At 41.5% G+C, this 18408-nt stretch overlaps 1 protein-coding gene and 1 pseudogene across 1 annotated transcript in view; both read left to right on the forward strand.

The window, feature by feature from the left end:
• LOC137200966 (glutamate receptor ionotropic, NMDA 2B-like) overlaps positions 1-18408 on the forward strand; it is a 121525-nt gene that overhangs the window by 8794 nt on the left and 94323 nt on the right. Inside the window, exons 3-4 of the mRNA XM_067615729.1 lie at positions 1398-1548; positions 2401-2508. Of these exons, the coding sequence (XP_067471830.1) occupies positions 2482-2508 (27 nt within the window). The 5' untranslated portion in view covers positions 1398-1548; positions 2401-2481. The remainder of the gene's footprint in view (positions 1-1397; positions 1549-2400; positions 2509-18408) is intronic.
• Positions 14957-15868, forward strand: LOC137201447 (parkin coregulated gene protein-like; annotated as a pseudogene).

Below are 18408 nucleotides of genomic sequence, written 5' to 3' on the forward strand. Positions count from 1 at the left end.
CTAATGAGACTACAATACAACTCAGGTGTCTGGCTCTGAGCACTGCGCCTGCCTTAATGAAACCAGCAACAGCACCCCTTTATACATCTTATCTTCCACTAACTTTCACTCTGTGCCGTCTAGCGATTCGCTGTATTGTGAGGCAGTGCTGCATGTTTCTGTGTGCATCACAAGTCAGTTCAAAACATGTAAAGATGACCTTAGCTTATGAAATCCAAAGTGGGGTACTAGTAAAAACTGTGATGCTGCACGACTAGCTCATCCATCATCTTTGTTAAATGAAGGAATCAGTCTGCGGAGCTCCTTCTAAAGCTCATAACACTCTGCAGTGTGTGTGTTTGAATCCCGTTTAACCATTAGAGCTGGAGCAGGGAGCCTATGTGGGACGAGGAGACAACTTAAAAAGTACATCTCGATTTTTTATTGGCAGCATATTCACTTCAAGCGAGTGGAATATGGGTCATGATCTGATATAAAAAGGCTATTCAATAATTCATCGGAGCTGATTAGGAGGACTTGTATCGACGCAGACACTGTCCATGAGAAAGGATTGGAGTACACAGAGTGTACAGAAAACGCAACATTTATGCCCCTTTTGTGGGATTAGTATAAGCTAAGAAACAAGCTAAAGGAGCCTGGGCGTTTCAAGTGAGCAGCGTAGGCCTCCTTTGATGTTTTAATCTACCGTACGTTCACCCCTCCGTTTCATGTGTGAAGTGGCGCATGTACATGTGACGGGTGTGTTCGTCTGTGATTACATGTTTGTGTTTGTGTGAGGCCCATCAATCTATTAAATATGAAAAGTACAATCTGTTACCCCGCAGAGACTTGTTTATTATTCATTGACATATCTCAATTAATCATTTATTTACCTAAAGTATGGCCCACACACACTGAATTTAGAGACTGGTATGGACTCACGTGGGGAGTGTGTTCATTATATACAGTATGACTTATGTATAATCTGGATTAATAGAAGCTATTTATTATTATTATGATCTAATCAAGTGTAGTTGGGGGTTGTTGGGGAAGAAGGCAGAGACAATTAAGTACTATTTATCCCATGCAAAACTGCATAAACACACACGCAGTTTACTAGAAGGAGTTGTGAGACGCATTTTAACAGATTAAGGATAGAGACTGGTTGTTTTTTATAGAACAGAAATGGCCTTCACAGCGGATAAGGATTGTAAACAATAATACAGAAAGCTGTATTCACATAACCATTTTGAGTCGTGCATTTAAAATTCCCCTAATTCAATCTAATGTATTAGTTCTAAGGGGAACAGGTCAGAGGTTACACACTGTGCCAAAGCGCAGTATGGTTTTATAAGAGTCTAACTGACTGTGACCTGCTTCTAACCCCTCTGCCCTCCCTGTTCCCTCTGCAATCACAGACTGGCAGACGTCAGAAAAACAAGCGACGGCAAACATCTCTTCGGAGGAGCGAAGGGGAGAAGAGAAGCGAAGCTGCTCCTGTGGAGTACAATTACCTCGAAACTGCTGCTTTACCGCCTTGACCTGTTGAGGATTTTACCTAAAACTGCTGTGAGTTCCTCCTCGTTCACAATCAACAGCGAAAGGATTATGATTGGGAGAGGAGATAAATGCTCAGCAACGTTGCCTCATTTTTTAATCTCACCTCTCCATTCAGGAGAACATCTGTATTTGCTACAGCAAAGCCCACACACCTAATGAGGTGTCCTGGTAGAGAGTGTAATTCAATTAATTAATAAAGGCTAAAACACATTTATCTGATAAAGTGCAGCTGGTTAGAGCAAACAAACCTGCTGGTGGAATGACACCTGAAAATGATAAAGGGCTGGTTTATTCCCATGATCATTTTATTCTCTTTTTTTCTGAGTTAATTAAACTCATCTTTCTATTAATTGGTTAATGGTGTTGACAGGTGGTATCATTCCAGGTGATTAGTTCTGTCTCCTCACAGAAACAATATGTCTAAACTGTAATTCATAGTTGTATCATGACAAACCATACATCTGACTGACTTTAATAAGATGTAAACATTAGAAGAAGGGCTTCAGAAAGATTGTTAAAGGTTTCAGAGCTTTTTTGTAATTGAATGTGCTAACTTCGGAGCTCCTTATATACAGTCTAGTATTGAAGTAATGCTCTTCTCAGTTCTTTAAATTATTTTATGTCTTACAGTTATTCAAAACTATTCTGTATTATGAAGGTACAGTCTGAGGAATTGTGAGAAGTCCTCAAAGGGAAATAGAAGCGCTACTAATCAGGACTCTTTGGAGCGAGCTAAATGTACTATAACAATATAAAAACCCATATTTTTTATGTTCTCTCTCTGTTAGAACAAGAACACAAATTATAATATTTTCAAGATGCCAACAATCAATAATCACATTTCTCTCGTGTCGACTGCAGTTCAGCCTCCCTCAGTCTGAGGCTATGAGAGGGAGAGAGGAGTCCCAGGCCGCACCATCATGCTACTTCTGAGACGCGGGGATGAGACTTTGGCTGGCAAAACACAAGGTAAGACAATATTGATGGGACGTCCCTGCAACTCGAGGTGTTCTTAGTTTTCCCACGTTGTCCCCATAGAGAACCACTGAAACCAACCCGTCTTATCTCACCAGTGTGTGTTTGTGCATCTGCAGCTTTCCTATAGTTTTGTACCTTTCCTAAAGCTCAGTGATGGATGGTGTAAAACTTGCGGAGCCTTTTTTCTTTGTATCTAACGCCAGGTTTGCTTGAGGGTCAGGATAATGGTTCAAGGTGGAGCCTACAGACGAATGGTTTAATCCTGGCTTTTTAGCGCAGTGTGCACTTTGATCAATGGCATGCGTCAGCGTGTGGACGTTCAACCTGACCCAGCCCCATATCGACTATCAGCTTCATTTGCATGGCTTTACAGCCATTGATCAGGCAATTAAAGGATTTGTTGAATGAGATTTTTGTGTCGGAAGTGTGTGACCATTTGGACGTGATCGTGTACATTCATGCAATCCTGTATGAAAGTGGGAGATAGACAGTGTGTTTTGTGTGATAAGACAAAGGAAGACATAATTCTCTCTCTCTCCCAAGACCAAATTACACAGAGCAAATGTATTTGCCACAAGGGCCCATGAGAGGCCATTATCATATCAGCACATTCCATCGTTTTCTCATACATTCATCTCCTCTCTCCTGCTAAGCTTTAAAAAAAAAAAAGTTTTTAAGTTGTTCACAATCTTTTGTCCCCACCTTTCTTCCTCTCCTCTATCCGCCTCTACTTTTTCTTCCTCTCCCTCCCTCCTTCTCTTTTCGTATCTGTCCATGCACTATTAATCAGCCGTGACGTTTAAGAGACTGAGCCTTGGTGCAGAAGAGCAAGAGTGAGAATTTTGTTGTGTTCTTTTTTTTTTTTTTTTTCTTTTTGGGGAGCCAGTAGTTGTTGGGGTGGGGGTGGGGGGGGGGGGGGGGGGTGATGGACTCTGTGCACACTATGTGAGCACACTACAAATGCTGCCATTACACAGTTACTTCTATTGCTTTAAGCCGCTGCCTTAGCAGGCAGCAGAGCGACAGTGCAGCTTGGTAATGAAGTGCCTCAGCCTCGGCCTTCTGTCGTTAGCTGAAAATCACACAGCTGCCAATGCTGACGCTGCAGATTGCCTACTATTGCCTTACGTCATAAAACATTACCATATAGATGAATTAACATTGCCGTTGGATCTCATTAACACTACCGCCCCACCTTCTTTGGTAAAAAAAATTAGCATTCATACTTATGGTTACAGACTATTAGTCTGTCAGGCCTATTTTTCAAGTCCAGCGAGCTTCCTGCTCTTACGTGAAATGTTAAGAAAACACCCTGGCTGGAATAATGGTTAAAATGAGGACATATTCCAATAATAATATCTCATGAGTTTTTAAAAGCTTTATATCTAACCCTTGTGTACCTCACCTAAATGAGACTTTGTCATTTCACTCATTTTTCAAATCTAATTAACAACAGACTCCTTTTTAGAGTCCAGGAGTCCGTGTCATCATTCATACCCAGTGCAGAAAACTGGAAGGTAAAATATATCGAGGCCACAATCTTTGATCTGTGAAGTATAGTATGAAATATTTCAGCTTCATCTTCCTCCTCCCTGCTGATGTACAGAATCTAATTAATGGCAATTTTTTGTATTGAAGCATAACTGTGAGATAAACGAGCACCTATCGGGCATATCTGTCTTCCTCCTATAGTCTTTCTTAAGTCTGATGTGCTTCTGCTGAATAGGCCAGTATGCTTCTGTGCTTATTTTGGGAGAATATTCAATAATTGACATCATTCCTCTTTTATGCTTTTGTTTTTCTATTTTTTTTTTTTTTTATCGAAGGGGAGTTAAGAGAAGTTTTTTTCTTCTTTTTTTTTCTCCTTTGACTGTGTCTTCCTAAATTGGAGCAAATTCAAGAGCCTGGGAGTTAGGAAGCTTTTGATGAGGAAAAGGACGGGAGAAAAGAGGAAGAAAGAGAGGAAGTGTATCGGTAGTTGTTTCTGGGGATGTGGAGCAGAAGATAGAAAGAGTGCAGCTGTGTGTTTTCTCACAATGACAATGACTTGTCATGTGACTGTACTGCTGTCTTTTCTGTTTTGTCACCATATGCAAAATCACACAGCAGTGTAGGCATATCTCATTAATTCAATAACTCAGTCTTATTCGAATCAACTTTTCAGGCACGGCAAACTCTCCCTGGCACATTTGTCTATATAATGAATTCCAATCATATTGTTCAACCTAGGCTTCAGTGCTGTTCACTTATTTTGTAATTGAATAAACCTGCACAATACAACAGCACGATCATACAGGGTGAGTCTCTGGTGGTTATGTATCACAGGGGAAGGCTATCCGTTAATATTAATTGAATTCGGACAGTAAGATCACGTGTTTTAGTCTGACCTGAAAACATGGCAGGGATCTGTGAGGTGCTATCGATTGGATTGCAAAACAGTAGATCAATAGAGCCTCACTCATCCTCGTCTCCAGCAGCCGAGCAGTAACATAAGTCACCTGGAAAGCGGCCCGCAGATCCCATCATTAGCTGAGCGTTGCACTTCCAACATTTGCTTTGGTGGCATCTGTTATTTTCTGGCACCTTCTCAGATGCTGCTATGAGGACGCTTCGGGTGCCGTCGGTGTTCGTGCCCCAGTTGTTGGATAGATCTAATGCAGATTAGTCGATGAGTTAGACAGGAATTTAATCAACAAAAACTTTTTCTATGGATTAATTGTGTTATTTACCATGAAAAATATCATCATTCACTGTTTTCAGCCTCTCAAATATGAGACTTTGCTGTTTTTTCTGTTATATATCATCAGAAATTGAATATCTTATGATTTTGATCTCTTGGTCGGACAAAACAAGCCTTATGAAGATGTCAACTTGTGGAAAATGCGATGGACATTTTTCACAGTTGTTATAGACAAATAATACATTTACATAGATTAATGTGTGTGTACGGGTTTGCACTGTTGTGTCTTTATGTGTGTGTGTGTTAATATGTAGATTATGGTGTAAATCTATGTGTGTAAAAACACCTACATACAGTATATGCACATAACAGCTCAACACATGACCGTAGGCAGTCCAGTTATGTGAGCATTTGTCTGGATGAGCAGCCCCTGCGCTCAGCTTCTCGAGCTGACTTGTTGTTTTCTGGCCTCACCTTAGAGGCTGTGTTGTTGAAGCGGGTGAATGATTTGTTTCGGTGTGTATGCCACAGGTCAGCATCTTTATGCAGCCACAATCGACAGGAAACACTCGCGCTCATGCCTAGAGGACTAACAATGCAGTGTGTCAGAAGGTTTTTTTGCTGTATAGTTGAGAGAAAGGATGATTGCAGCTGAATGATAAACCAAACACAGGGCAGTTCGTTTTAAATCAGAGCCCCGCAGCTTTCCACAGTGAAATCCTTACAATGCTGGGCTTCACAACAACACAGAAAAACTTTAATTTACTGTAAAAACTTCTGTTATTGGCTGTGTGGCACATACTGAATATAGGTTTTACATACAACTTACTGCAAGTTGGTGTTGTCATCACTGATTTAAGAGCAACTACTCAGATCCAGCTTTAATTCGTAATAATAACACCCGTGTCACAGTAAGTGATTAATGTTATACTTACAGAATTTGATTAATGTCTTGTTGTGCAGAAGCTGCAACTAAGTAATGCTATTTAAACTTCTTTTTCCTCATCTCCGCTCCACTAAGCTACGTTTTTCTTCCCCATTATGAAAGCCGCGCTGGACAATAAATCAGTCTATACCAGAAAAGGGATTACTGTCCCCGATACAACATTCTACCAGGACTGAGCTACGCCCCCCTGGTATGAGATTGGATGGCGGCGCATCATCAGCTGAGCCCCACACACACACACACACACAAAAAAAATCTCTAAAAGCCTGTTTGTGATGTTGCAAAGATGAAATGGTCAAGCATGGGCAGTGACCCTCGACCATCCCTGAGTGCGCTCTCTTCTGTGAATAGAGCTGGAGATCACCCAGACACATGAGGCGGCGTCTCACAGCCCCGCTGCTGTTGAAATGTCATAGCTAATGCTCACCTCGCTTCAGTGGCCTCAGCAAAGCAAACTACACAGCCCGCTCTGCCCTCCCCGCCGCCTCGCAGGCTCTCAGCCTCAGCCTCGGTCTGTCCGAAAGCCTCCTGCAGCCTTTTCTAGGCCTGTTTGCTAGTAGATAATATTAAAAGTAATTGATTGGGTTGTCTTATGGAAAAATGCCCACCAGGAGTTTAGCAGAAGAACTCCCTATAGGGAGCTAATGCCTCCCTGAGGGACCTCATCCACATTCTGTCAAAACCTGTGATATGTGGCATCCAGGCTGCAGAGAGAGAGGGACCGAGTGAAATAGGAGGAAAGAGAAAGAGAGAAGGGAATAGGTTGTATGTGCCAATCTGTCACATATAGAACAGGAAGATGCTGTAATACTTCCAACCAGTCAGACAGACAAAAGGGAGAGAGGAGACTGTAATGTGAGCTATTGTAAGGGATGGAAACATAATAGGTTTGTCAAAGTCCGACTGATTAAACTCAATGCACCTAAAGACGATGCAGCTCTCATGCAACCATTTAACCTCTTCTGTGTATCCAGTCGATTGTTCCTGTTTGCATCTTAGATTGATTTCTGAAAGCCAGAACCAGAGTTTCAGAATTATTGAAAACCATGTAAGTGCCCGACTGTTCAATTGTAAAAACTCCTGACAAACATTTCTTTGCACAAGAGATTTCATGCTTATGGATTATATAAAGATCAATTTCCACACACTGTCAATTGTGTCACTGTCTACAATGACGAAAGCGCTGGAGAAAACGATAGATTATTCTCCTTACATTGATACATTTATTCATCCGTTAACATATCTGACATGCACAATATCTCAGCATCAGTTTTGCGGGTCGGATTTTGTTAAAACTTAGGGTTAAGATAAAGCTCAGTTGCAAAAGGGGTAAAATATTATTTCCTGTATGTAGTATGTGGTGCTGGAGATGACGTATTGTAAATGTTGTATGGATGTGACATGGATATATGTTTTCATGAATATTGGATATTGCATGTAGGAGATAACTATCACTTCCTGTGTCCACTGTGTGGCGCTAGAGAACACTCACTAATTATACGTCATATTGCTGTATATCATGTATTGACCACACCATGTAAATTTCATGTAAATCTGATGTTTGTCATATAAGGCTGACTTCCTGTTGCCAGTAGGTGGCGCTATGACTATGATTCAATATTGACATGTAGATGTGTTCAGGCCTGTTTTTCAATCAAACATGAGAAATTTGCGGAAGATTGGATGATGTAAAGTAAACTTCCTGTTTAATGCCCAGAAGCATTTTGGGCAAAATTTGACGCCACGTCAAGGATGTTCTATGAAAACTCAAATGCTTTGCAATTTAGCACCACAAAGGTCTTTAGATATCACTGACCAAATTTGATGTCACTCTTGTTAATTCTCTAGGAGGAGTTCATTAAAATACAACGCCTGTAAATGGCTTCAAACTGTGCAAAAATTGCACAGTAAATTCAAAATGGCTGACTTCCTGCTGGACATAGGGTATGGCTCCAAGAGGCTTTTTTTTAAAAGTCTGGAGATGTTACATTTGCCTACCAAACGTCGATCATGTACGTCAAATTTAAAGGTGGGGGCTTTGACTTTTAAATTTTCTAAGGGGGGGCGCCCTCTAGCCATGTTTCCACACCCATGCCCAAGATGCATATCGGATATCAAGATTTGCCACTTTTGATGCATGAGCAAAGTTTTGTGAGTTTTACCTCAAAAATGCTAAAGGTAATCAGGGTGCACTATAGAACCGATGTGCCACACCCAAGTCGAACTGATATCAAATTGAAATATTTGCTAGTTTGAACATGGGTGCAAGTTTTTGTGAGTTTGTGCATCCTAAAGGCCTCAAACATGTGTATGTAAAATGAAAATTTACACACAAATTCCAAAATGGCTGACTTTCTGTCTGGCAAAAGACTTTCAGGAAATATGTTATGTCCAGAATGTGGAGAGCATTGATCCCACTGGATTTCATGAATATCAAAGCAACTTGATTGGGGCACTACTGAGCCTGCTGGCCACGTCTGAGCCCAACTACTACAGAACTTTGCAATATTTGCCAGTTCTGACATGTGTGCCAATTTTGAGTTTTCAAGCATACCAAGTCCTTCAAAAATGCAATGGCTGCAGGGAATAATAATAATAGTCTTTACAACAACAATAGTTTCCTCGTACTTTCAGTGGAAATACAAATTGGATATGGGACTGTATGACTTTGGAACATGTATATTGTTGCCTTCACTTCCATCAAAATAATGGACATAGCTGACCTGTATCACTGTTTTTGAAACGTGCAGCAGAAGAAGCCACCCAGCTTGCCGAAACATCTGCGTTAGCTAACCTTTAAAGGTGCTAAACACTTTGACTCTTGTTTCTGCAGAGGTGTGCTCTTTGTGGTAGTGTACACAGAGGAAATAACAAGGGGATCAGCGCCTGCTTGTTTTTAATACAGTTGGTATCATATGACAACAGCTTGCCAATTAATTTACCATGAACAGAGGGGGGGGGGTGTTGGAGGGTGACGGGGCAGTGAGGGAAGGATGAGAGGGTACAGAGACATGGGTGTGAGAGACGGGTGATGGTTAGGGTACAAGAATACCTTTGGAGGGGTGAGTCCTGAGTGTATGTGAATGTGTGTGTGTGATGGGGCGGGGTGTAAATAGCAGCGTTAGAAGAGGACTGGGTGTTAAATTAAGCCTCGACCCAAGAATGTGCCACCTCGAAAGATGAGACAATTAGAACACGCTCACACAGCCAGACCCTGATGGCACCCTCATTAAGAATGTGTGTGTGTGTGTGTGTGTGTTTGTGTGTGTGAGAGAGAGAGAGAGAGAGAGAGGGAAGGAGAGAGTCTGTGAGTAGTTTCCAATTCTCAGACTGAATAGGCTACTATGAAGATCAATAGGACCTAGACCTACTAAGTTTGCCAACATCTTAATACTTAGTAGATTTGACAAAAGCAGTAAGTACTGTAAGGCTCTTTTACTGTTATAGTATGACTCAGAATGTCAAAAAATATACAGATGTATTTCCACATTGGACAGAGATAACAAACATAGCAGAGAGAGACCTTACATGGTATGCACGATGGCCCGCCGGGTCACTGAGATGCTCCATTAAACACGTAGTTAACAGTATCATAAGATTCAGTGGAGGGTAGCAAGGAAATCAGCCTTAAAATGTCTGAGGCTAGTAGGTCTATAGGATGTCTACAGTCCATATTACTACTCCGTACTGAGCACTCAACAGAAGGTTCACGCTGTTTTGGCTCGCAGTGCTTTCACACACTTTAATTGTAACTATAAATCCTTCTAAGGATTTATTTTAGCCGTGCAGCCAGTATTATGTGGTGCAATTTTGATCATAATGTTGATAGCCGTAGCAATTACGGAGGTGTGGTGGTGATTGACAGGTCCCACCCTCAAGGTAAGTATGGAGGAAGATATATAGATACAGTTTGGCTTTAATAGGCCAAAAACATGCACCAATCTGTGTATGACCATGTAAATGTGGATCAGTCGCACAAAAGCAGTCAAATTTGAATTCAATACCCATTTGAGTTTCATGAGCGTTTCAGCAGTGAATGACTTCTTTGTTTATAAAATAAAGTCCTCATGATGTATTTGTAATAAATATCACCATATATTAATGCTGAAAAGTCTCATATTTGAACCAATGTTGAATGTAAGAGTGATCTTTGTTTTAACACCTGGATAATAATATATTTCATTTTAAGTGCACTGGAATTATAATATCTGTCACCACAAAATTGCCTTCTGACATTATCTGTAACTGCTGCCCAAGTAACTGATGTCTTTTATGAAGTAGGGAAACCCTCAGGGTGACAGAGATACCGTCTCCCTGGTTGCTCTGTGTGGTGTTAGTTCTCATCTACATATCGTGCTCTCTAGTCATTTTGTGTGTGTGTGTGTGTGTTCAAAAGGGAGAGAGTGAGAGAAAGACAACATGTGATTGACGGTATGTACATGCGTGTGCAGAGAACAGTGAAGACATTAAAACTTGCTCAACGCTTTTGTCATTAACGATCTTCCATACGTCTGTTTTCACACTCGCAAGTGTGCATCATGTGTTAACTACACATTGCTGACGATGTAGTGTAGATACACACCAACCATCTGGGAAGCTTCTTCTAATAATTTTACAGTCTGCTTATAGTGGAGGGAGACACTTTAAAAAAGGATAAAAATGAGAAATACGTTTAAAAAAAAGATTCTATGTAAGGATATGTAGACAGAATTGGCATCTTCTCGCTTTTCCAGCTTTGCTCGATTTAGCTGTATCTGTCTTTAAGTGTGCATCTTTTGTGATAGATCAGTTGTGTAATTGAAGAGTCGGTATGGACATGCTTGAACGGTTAAGGCTGAGAGACAGTGTCTGCATGTTCATTACTTAACACTGAGGCCTTGTGTGCCTTATGCATAAATGGATTATTTCATAGTATGTGTATGCATCATTCAAATTGATGCATCCTTCTCCTGAGTGTGAGAGAGTACGAGCCGGTACAGTGCGCATGTCAGCGCATGTATTTGTGTGTTTCTGTGTTTTTGCGTGTGTGTGTGTGTGTGTGTGTGTGTGTGTGTGTGTGTGTGTACTTTCACTACTGTTTCTGTCGTGATTGCGAGTGAGCCAGACCTTAAAAAATCAATCAGCGAGAGTGACGAAGAACGGGAGAGCACATAAGGAAGCAAAAACACTTGCACAGATACATCCGTGCACACACACACACACACACACACACACACACACACACACACACAGAGTGAAGCAGGAGAAAGTCCAGGAACACTGCAGTGAGCCATTGAAAATAAACGCAGGCACGAGGAAAGTAGAAACACACATAGCTTTTCTGTTTTCACTTCAATGCAGAATGAACTCTCACTTTCCACTCATCTCACTCCTGCAATCACTATTCCCTTTTTTTTCTGTCCCTCCTGTTTCTTTTTCCTTGTTCTCTCCTTTACTTTACTCTCCTGCATCATCTTTCCAACATCTAATGCTCCATTTCTCTCCCTCTCTCTCTCTCTCTCTCTCTTTTTTCTTCCATGCTCTCTCTGCATTTATCTCTCCTCTCTCACTCAAACACTCACACAGTTTTTAATTAAAATCTCTCTGTATCAAGGGATTCTGTTATGGTGGTGATTTAAATGGAGGGGCTGACATAAACTTAACATTACTGTCAGACCAAAGCAAATTCCATCAGCCTTGGTTAAATTTGCAGCGCTGGCCATTTTCCAAAAGGCTTTTTATTCTACAGCCAATATCTAGACGATCACCTATCTATCTTCTTTTTTTTTCATCTATATTTCCTTATGCTCTCTTTTTTTGTGCGTCTCAGGTCAAAGTTATGCGTCATTAAGTGTTAACTCATATACATACAGTCAAGGGTCCGACCCATAGTGGACTTTTTAGGCTGATATCAGCCTCTGAATTTATTTGGAAGATCTTTTATTGTTATATAAAAACTCACTTTTTGGTAGACAAGTACTGTTTCCAAATCACCTCAAACATGTCTTTTGGCCTTCTGGCTTATCAGCCGACCTGTACGCAGATACTGAAACGTTGATATATTGGTCGGGCTCGAATTTAGACAGACCTGCACATATGCTTGTCACGCACACACACTCCGACACACTCACACTGAGTTATATGCCCACAGTGCCAACCACCTTGCTGTGAGAAACACTTCCCCTCCTCATGAGCGTTAGCACCCCCTCCGCTCCTCTCCCCCCCCCCCCCGCCCCTCCTCTACAGTGGACTCACTCTGTCTGGTGGATGGGAGCCTGTGGTCGGGTCCTCATAAATCAAGATGTTACCACCGGCGCTATAAGGCTACTTTTTAATTAAAACTGTGAATCAGTCGGCCCTGATTATGAATTGTACTCCGCTGCCACTGAATAAAATATACAGGGCTCACTTCTTCTCCCCCTCTGACTCTAACTCTCTCTGTCTCGCTCCGTCTGCTTCTCCCTCGCCTTCTCTCGTTGCTCTCTGTTAAATTATCTTCCAGAAATTGCGAATGTCCACTGCAGGCCTTAGCCATGCACAGCTACTGACGGTTGACAGCATTTTGAACTAGCAGAGGAGCTTAGCGGTTGCATAAATATAATAACTCAATATGGAGGGTCTGACGCCACTGGGGTCAACACCATTATATCACACAAAACAGCCAGGAGGACAGAAACACACCACTAAAGCTACTAGGCCAGTGTGCCCTGGTTACCACGCGCTACCACTCCTTTAATTATGTCACAACAACTGAAATGTGTTGTTGTTGTGTTGGATGATCCCATCAAAGCAGAGAAGATAGAGCAGTCAGTATTGTGATGGTAACAAGAGAAAGCTTTTGTCCACTGGTCGTGTTGGATGAGTGTTGAATGCATCTGTGTGGAGATAAACAATGAAAATGGCTCCTGTTTTTATGCTATTCATGAAGACAGAGACAGCAGGACGAGCAGCTCAGGCAAGAGAGGGAGCAGTTTTGCTTTTCTGCTTTCCACTGTCAAGGGGCAGCGACAATGGCAGCGCTATACTGTCAAATGAAATAAATAAAACCCAAATCTATGAATATATTTATATGCAAAACAGTGTGTCTTAAAAGCTCCTCTTAGGAGTACCACCAGGTTGAAGCTTAACAGCATGTCTCCTTCAAGGGGCCCTATTGCTAATTTATGACCTTTGCGTGTCTTGCAAGTACAACTGACACTGTCCTAGGGAGATACAGGGATGAGCCAGGCCTCAACGGAGCAGAAATTAGCCCAATGGAGCGCGGCAGCGGAGCTGGAACAGAGGACAGGGCTGCCGCTGTAGTGCTGCCGCCTCTGCTTCCCTTTACATTATATCAGCAGGCGAGTGCAGGGAGGGAGGACTAACTGGAATTCAATCTTACAGCTTTGCACAAACAAACTCATGAATGATAATGGGTTGCTAATTGAAGGTACTGGAGCGATTCACTCTGCTGACTGTGGCGCTGCAAATGGAGTCCTCCGGGTAGTCATGGTGACAGGCATTGAGAGGCTCTGGAGGTCTCCTGACCTGAGCGGGAGTCAGATAGTCTTTTACATATGCTCCCCATAGTCAGAACCACCATTTGGTTATATTTGCATCCATGAATATTCATAAGTGAACTATTTACAGTTGTTGTATCACTGAACTCTTTGAAAAGTTAGTTCAAGTATAGGATTGTCCTTATATGTCTGCATTTCAGATACAAATACTTGTGATGATTATATTCACCATCCATGTGATTGCAATTGCAGTGGTGGAATAAGTACTCAGATCATTCACTTAAGTAAAAGTATACTACAATGTAAAAATACTTCATTGCACGTAAAAGTCCTGCTCTTAAAATCCTACTTAAATGTACAGAAGTATTACTAGTTAAATTTACTTAAAGTATTAAAGTAAAAGTACTCACTTGTGACTGATATATTAAATACATTAACAAAGTGCATTATTAATAAGCAGCATTTTATTGCTGCAGCTGCTGGAGGTGGAGCTTGTTTGAACTGCTTTGTGAGGGTCATGAGATAAATCTGAGGGGTGTTGAGATGATAGATCTGGTAGGAAAAAAGAAAAAAACATAGTTCTGCTACATAAAATTGAATTTGGATTAATTTTCCAGAACCTTTCTTTAATCTTTGCATTTTTGTGAAGTTTAACCTCATTGGACCTCAAACAGTTTTATTTGAAACCATGTGAGGGGAAATGTCTCTTTGGTTTAACTGAAAACAACTCAGACATCTGGGATGTGACACACAAATACACACTTTTTTTTGTAAGGGGCCACAAGCCAAAAAGTTTGTGAACCACTGGTTTAATCTTTAACAATGTTGTAGCCTAATTTATTACTCATCATTATGTTGTTTTATGTCAAAATTTAATCTGAAAAGTAACTATCAAGCTAAAGCTATCAAATAAATGTAGTGGAGTGGAAGTATAAAGTAGCATCAATTGGAAATACTCAAGTAAAGTACAAGTACCTTTAAAATTGTTCTTAAGTACAGTACTTGAGTAAATGTACTTAGTTACTCTCCACCACTTCATACAAATCACTGAAACCAACTAAAGGCTATGTAAAACTGTTTTGCTGTAATAAATGAAGCATAATTGTGCATTTAAGTCATGCATTCTACATTTTGACACCAAGATTTTAATTTTTACTGCAAATGTGTATCAGTTCTTAATATCGGTTATCGGTATCCTTGATTACTAGTTATCTGTATGGGTATCGGCCCTGAAAAAAACATATTGGTCGACCCAAGCATAGCAGCAGTAACCAAGGGAGAGGGGCTTAGCAACAGCATTCTAATAAAGCTTTTAGAATGTTCATGCATGTCTTGATGTCCCCAAACAGCCTTTTTATGTCTGACTCATAGGAAAACAAGAGCACCTTGTGATAGCAACCACTAAACAACAACCTCAAATAACAGGCATCACATTTTGAGAGTCACAGAATCAGCATTAGCGAGATTGCACTTTGTTTTCAGCTTGGATTCGCCACATTATTTAACAGGAGAAGACCTGAGGATATGTTGAGGAACAAGAAGGAGCCTAAAGCCAGAGGTTTCACAGTGAAGGTCTCCCGGCTGCATGGGCTTTTTCGGGAGCACCCTTCCAAACCAACCACCTTTCACTCATTCTTTGAGTGTGGAGAGTTACCAATAGCACTGCAGCATAAGCCCGTATGCAACCGTATTATATAGAAGGTAGAGACTGAGAAGCTGGACTACTACCACTACATGCCTCTGTTCGTTGATGGCTCATGTAAAATGGTTCATCTGTATGAGTTCTACGCACGCCAGAGAGTCCATGACCTGCCGGAGCATGGAGGCCCCAAGATCCTGCCTGTCATCCCCCAGCTCATTGTCCCCATCAGGAATGCCCTGAACACAAGGAACTGTCAGGTGATGACCACCATCCTGAAAGTGCTGCAGCATCTGCTGATGTCTGGAGACAAGGTGAGAGAGGCTCTGGTGCCCTACCAGAGACAGAGCCTCCCCATTTTCAGAATCTTCAAGAACATGAATATAAACTCTGGAGATAACATTGAATACAGCCAGCAGAAGAGAGAGAACATTGGTGACCTGATCCAGGAGACTCTGGAGACGTTTGAGCGCTATGGAGGGAAGGACGCATCAATGAAACGTCAAATACATGGTGCCCACTTATCAATCCTGCATGAGCAGCTGAGGGAGCTGTCATATCGACGAAGCACAGACTTCAAACTTTTCATATTGGATTGAAATAAATTATGAAATTTTGCATTTAAGAACTGAGCACTTAATTATTTTGTAAAACTACTATGCAAGAGCATTCGTAAGATGTCTGTTACTGTCACTATGTAGCTATTTCAGTATACAAAGAAATCTGCAAATGACACTTATTTAAACAATTTCTGTTCCATGCAATATTTATTAATTTAATAACAGCTTCATTTAGACTGTCTGAAAGCCCTCTCCTTACATTGATTCAGTTCCAGCAGGACAGATAATGAGCAGTTTGTGACATTAGTGTGATCTCTGATGTTTACTAAACTCTATTTCACCAGTGATGAGCTTCTTGAAGTTTTATGACATTGCAGCAGTCTGGCACCATAGGAACTGAGGTGACTGTCTTTGAAGCCGTCCCCTTACTGAGTGTTTGACCTACAGACGTGTCCTTAAGCACGACATTGAATCTCTACCAGCTGCAAGGTGGTCATTGTGCAGCTGACCACTTGTGCTGACCTTGTTGTGGAAGGGAACATGTGAGAAAGTATTTCTTTACTAGCAACAGGTGCTTGTGTAAAAGCTGTTTTTATCCAGGAGATGGTATATTATCAGCTGAAACACAACGTACTATCCAGCATCACCAAGGCATTTTTATCTGTTGTATGTCTGCAGTAGACATCCTGTCAAACTGTTCTAGGATTAGAAAAGCTGTCTCAGCTTTGTGTAGACCAGTTTTACTCTGGTGCCATCCACACTGCTTAGGTGTTCACCTGTGGCAGTGTGTTTATTCATGTCTGCTTCTATTCCTGCTGGATAGGTGCCGTTGAGCTGGCCAGTCTGACTAACTGTCTCCTTGTGCATCACAGCGGCTGCTGCCTGTCTAGCTGGCAAACCTGCCCGTCTATCTGCGTCTGTATGTAGTATTACTGTTCTTCTCCGGGGTGCGCATCACTCTCAGGCTGAACATTGGGTGGGATTAAATCTGGGGGACATCCGTTGGAGAGATGCTCTTAGATGTCATTATCCCTGTGGGGAGTCTCATCATCATCCCGCAGCGGAGAGACGCTCGGCACACCAGCCCGGGAAGACTGCTAGAAAGACAGCCGTGACAGCCTTACGTCTGCAAGAAAATTGTGATGATCATGCGAAAAAACAACACCCGAAAAAAGGCTGGAGATGTGTGCAGTTCCAGTCTGTGTGTGCATAATGGGTTCCTGTGGAAAACCTTTTGAAAATGGCAGTATCACAACCTGAGATAGTGAAATCCATCCTCCTACAGCTTCTAATCATAGCAAGCATACCTGGAATTAATTGAAATGTGTAAAATTAGCAACAGAATTGATAGCTGAAAATGAAACTCATCAGTCAATATTCAGCCTAAGGGGAGAGTGAAGAGATAGCTTTCCTCCAGTGTGTTAGCCCAGGTGGTGTGAATTAGAGAGGTCTGTAAAAGATTGAGGGCAGGTGATTTTACATCACCTTTTTGTTTTTACGTGTGGACTCTTGAAATCACATAATTGACTGAATTTTGTGAGGGTAAATTTATACCAAGTAGTTAAACTGTGGCCAAACGTCAGAAGATCTACAAGTAGATAACTAGGACGTCAAAAATGACACTTCTGTGTAAAAAAGAAGGGCATTTATTTAGTTTTCCTGTATACAGACTTTTCCTCTTTGTCCTCTTCCTTTTGCAGGGTTAGTGATGTGTGTATTGTACTGGCAGATATGGTAGACACAGTACAGTAGCGGATTAGGCCATGTTCTTACTTAAGCATATTTCAGGGCTTGGGTTTTGATGTATCCAACCATACCCATGAGATGCTGATTTCCACTTGAAGAGGCAGATTTTGAGCATGCACTGTATCCACACTGTATTCCAGTATCTTCCTTTAAGAAACCAATCCAGCACAACATCCACTTGAGATTATTTTCCCCTACAATGGAGTGGTGCAGATACCCTGCTATACAACCTTGTTGTTTCTCACTACACATATAAACACAGGCCCCACAAAGAAGGAAAAAAAAAAAAACCCTTGCACACCCACTAATCAAAAAAGGGAGAATCCTGGTGCCAAAAATAACAGCTTGGAATGAGATGGATGGAGGAGGACAGATTATTGTGGCTCTAATCTGTGAAAAGCTGACAATAAAACACATTTAAAGTGATTACAGCGCCGTTATTGGCACGGGGGGTCACTCAATGCACCGTGCTCTTCCTATCCCTAGCTTTACCTTTACAGACAATGTAGTCTGCAGCATAACTCAACACATATAAACGCCTGTGTAAAGGTCTTACACAATGACACATGGACTCAAACGCTAATGCTGATGCAAAGCAGCTGAGGAGAGAGAAGGAAAGTAAATAAAAATGAGGTGGTAGGGAAGTAAGAGGAAAATAAAGAAAAGTAAGGATGGATGAGAAAGAGGAACAGGGTGGAGAGAGGGATTTCAGTGCTGAAGCCACAAATCATGGTGAAGATTAAGCGTCTCTTCTGCGAGGCAGAGTAGGTGTAAATAGAAACGTGTCCCTGGGAGAGATCCTAGACCAAATGCTTATCTTCCTGAGTGTTGTCAAAACACAT

The sequence above is a fragment of the Thunnus thynnus genome, chromosome 17 (assembly GCF_963924715.1).
Source record: "Thunnus thynnus chromosome 17, fThuThy2.1, whole genome shotgun sequence".
NCBI classification, from domain to species: Eukaryota; Metazoa; Chordata; class Actinopteri; order Scombriformes; family Scombridae; genus Thunnus; species Thunnus thynnus.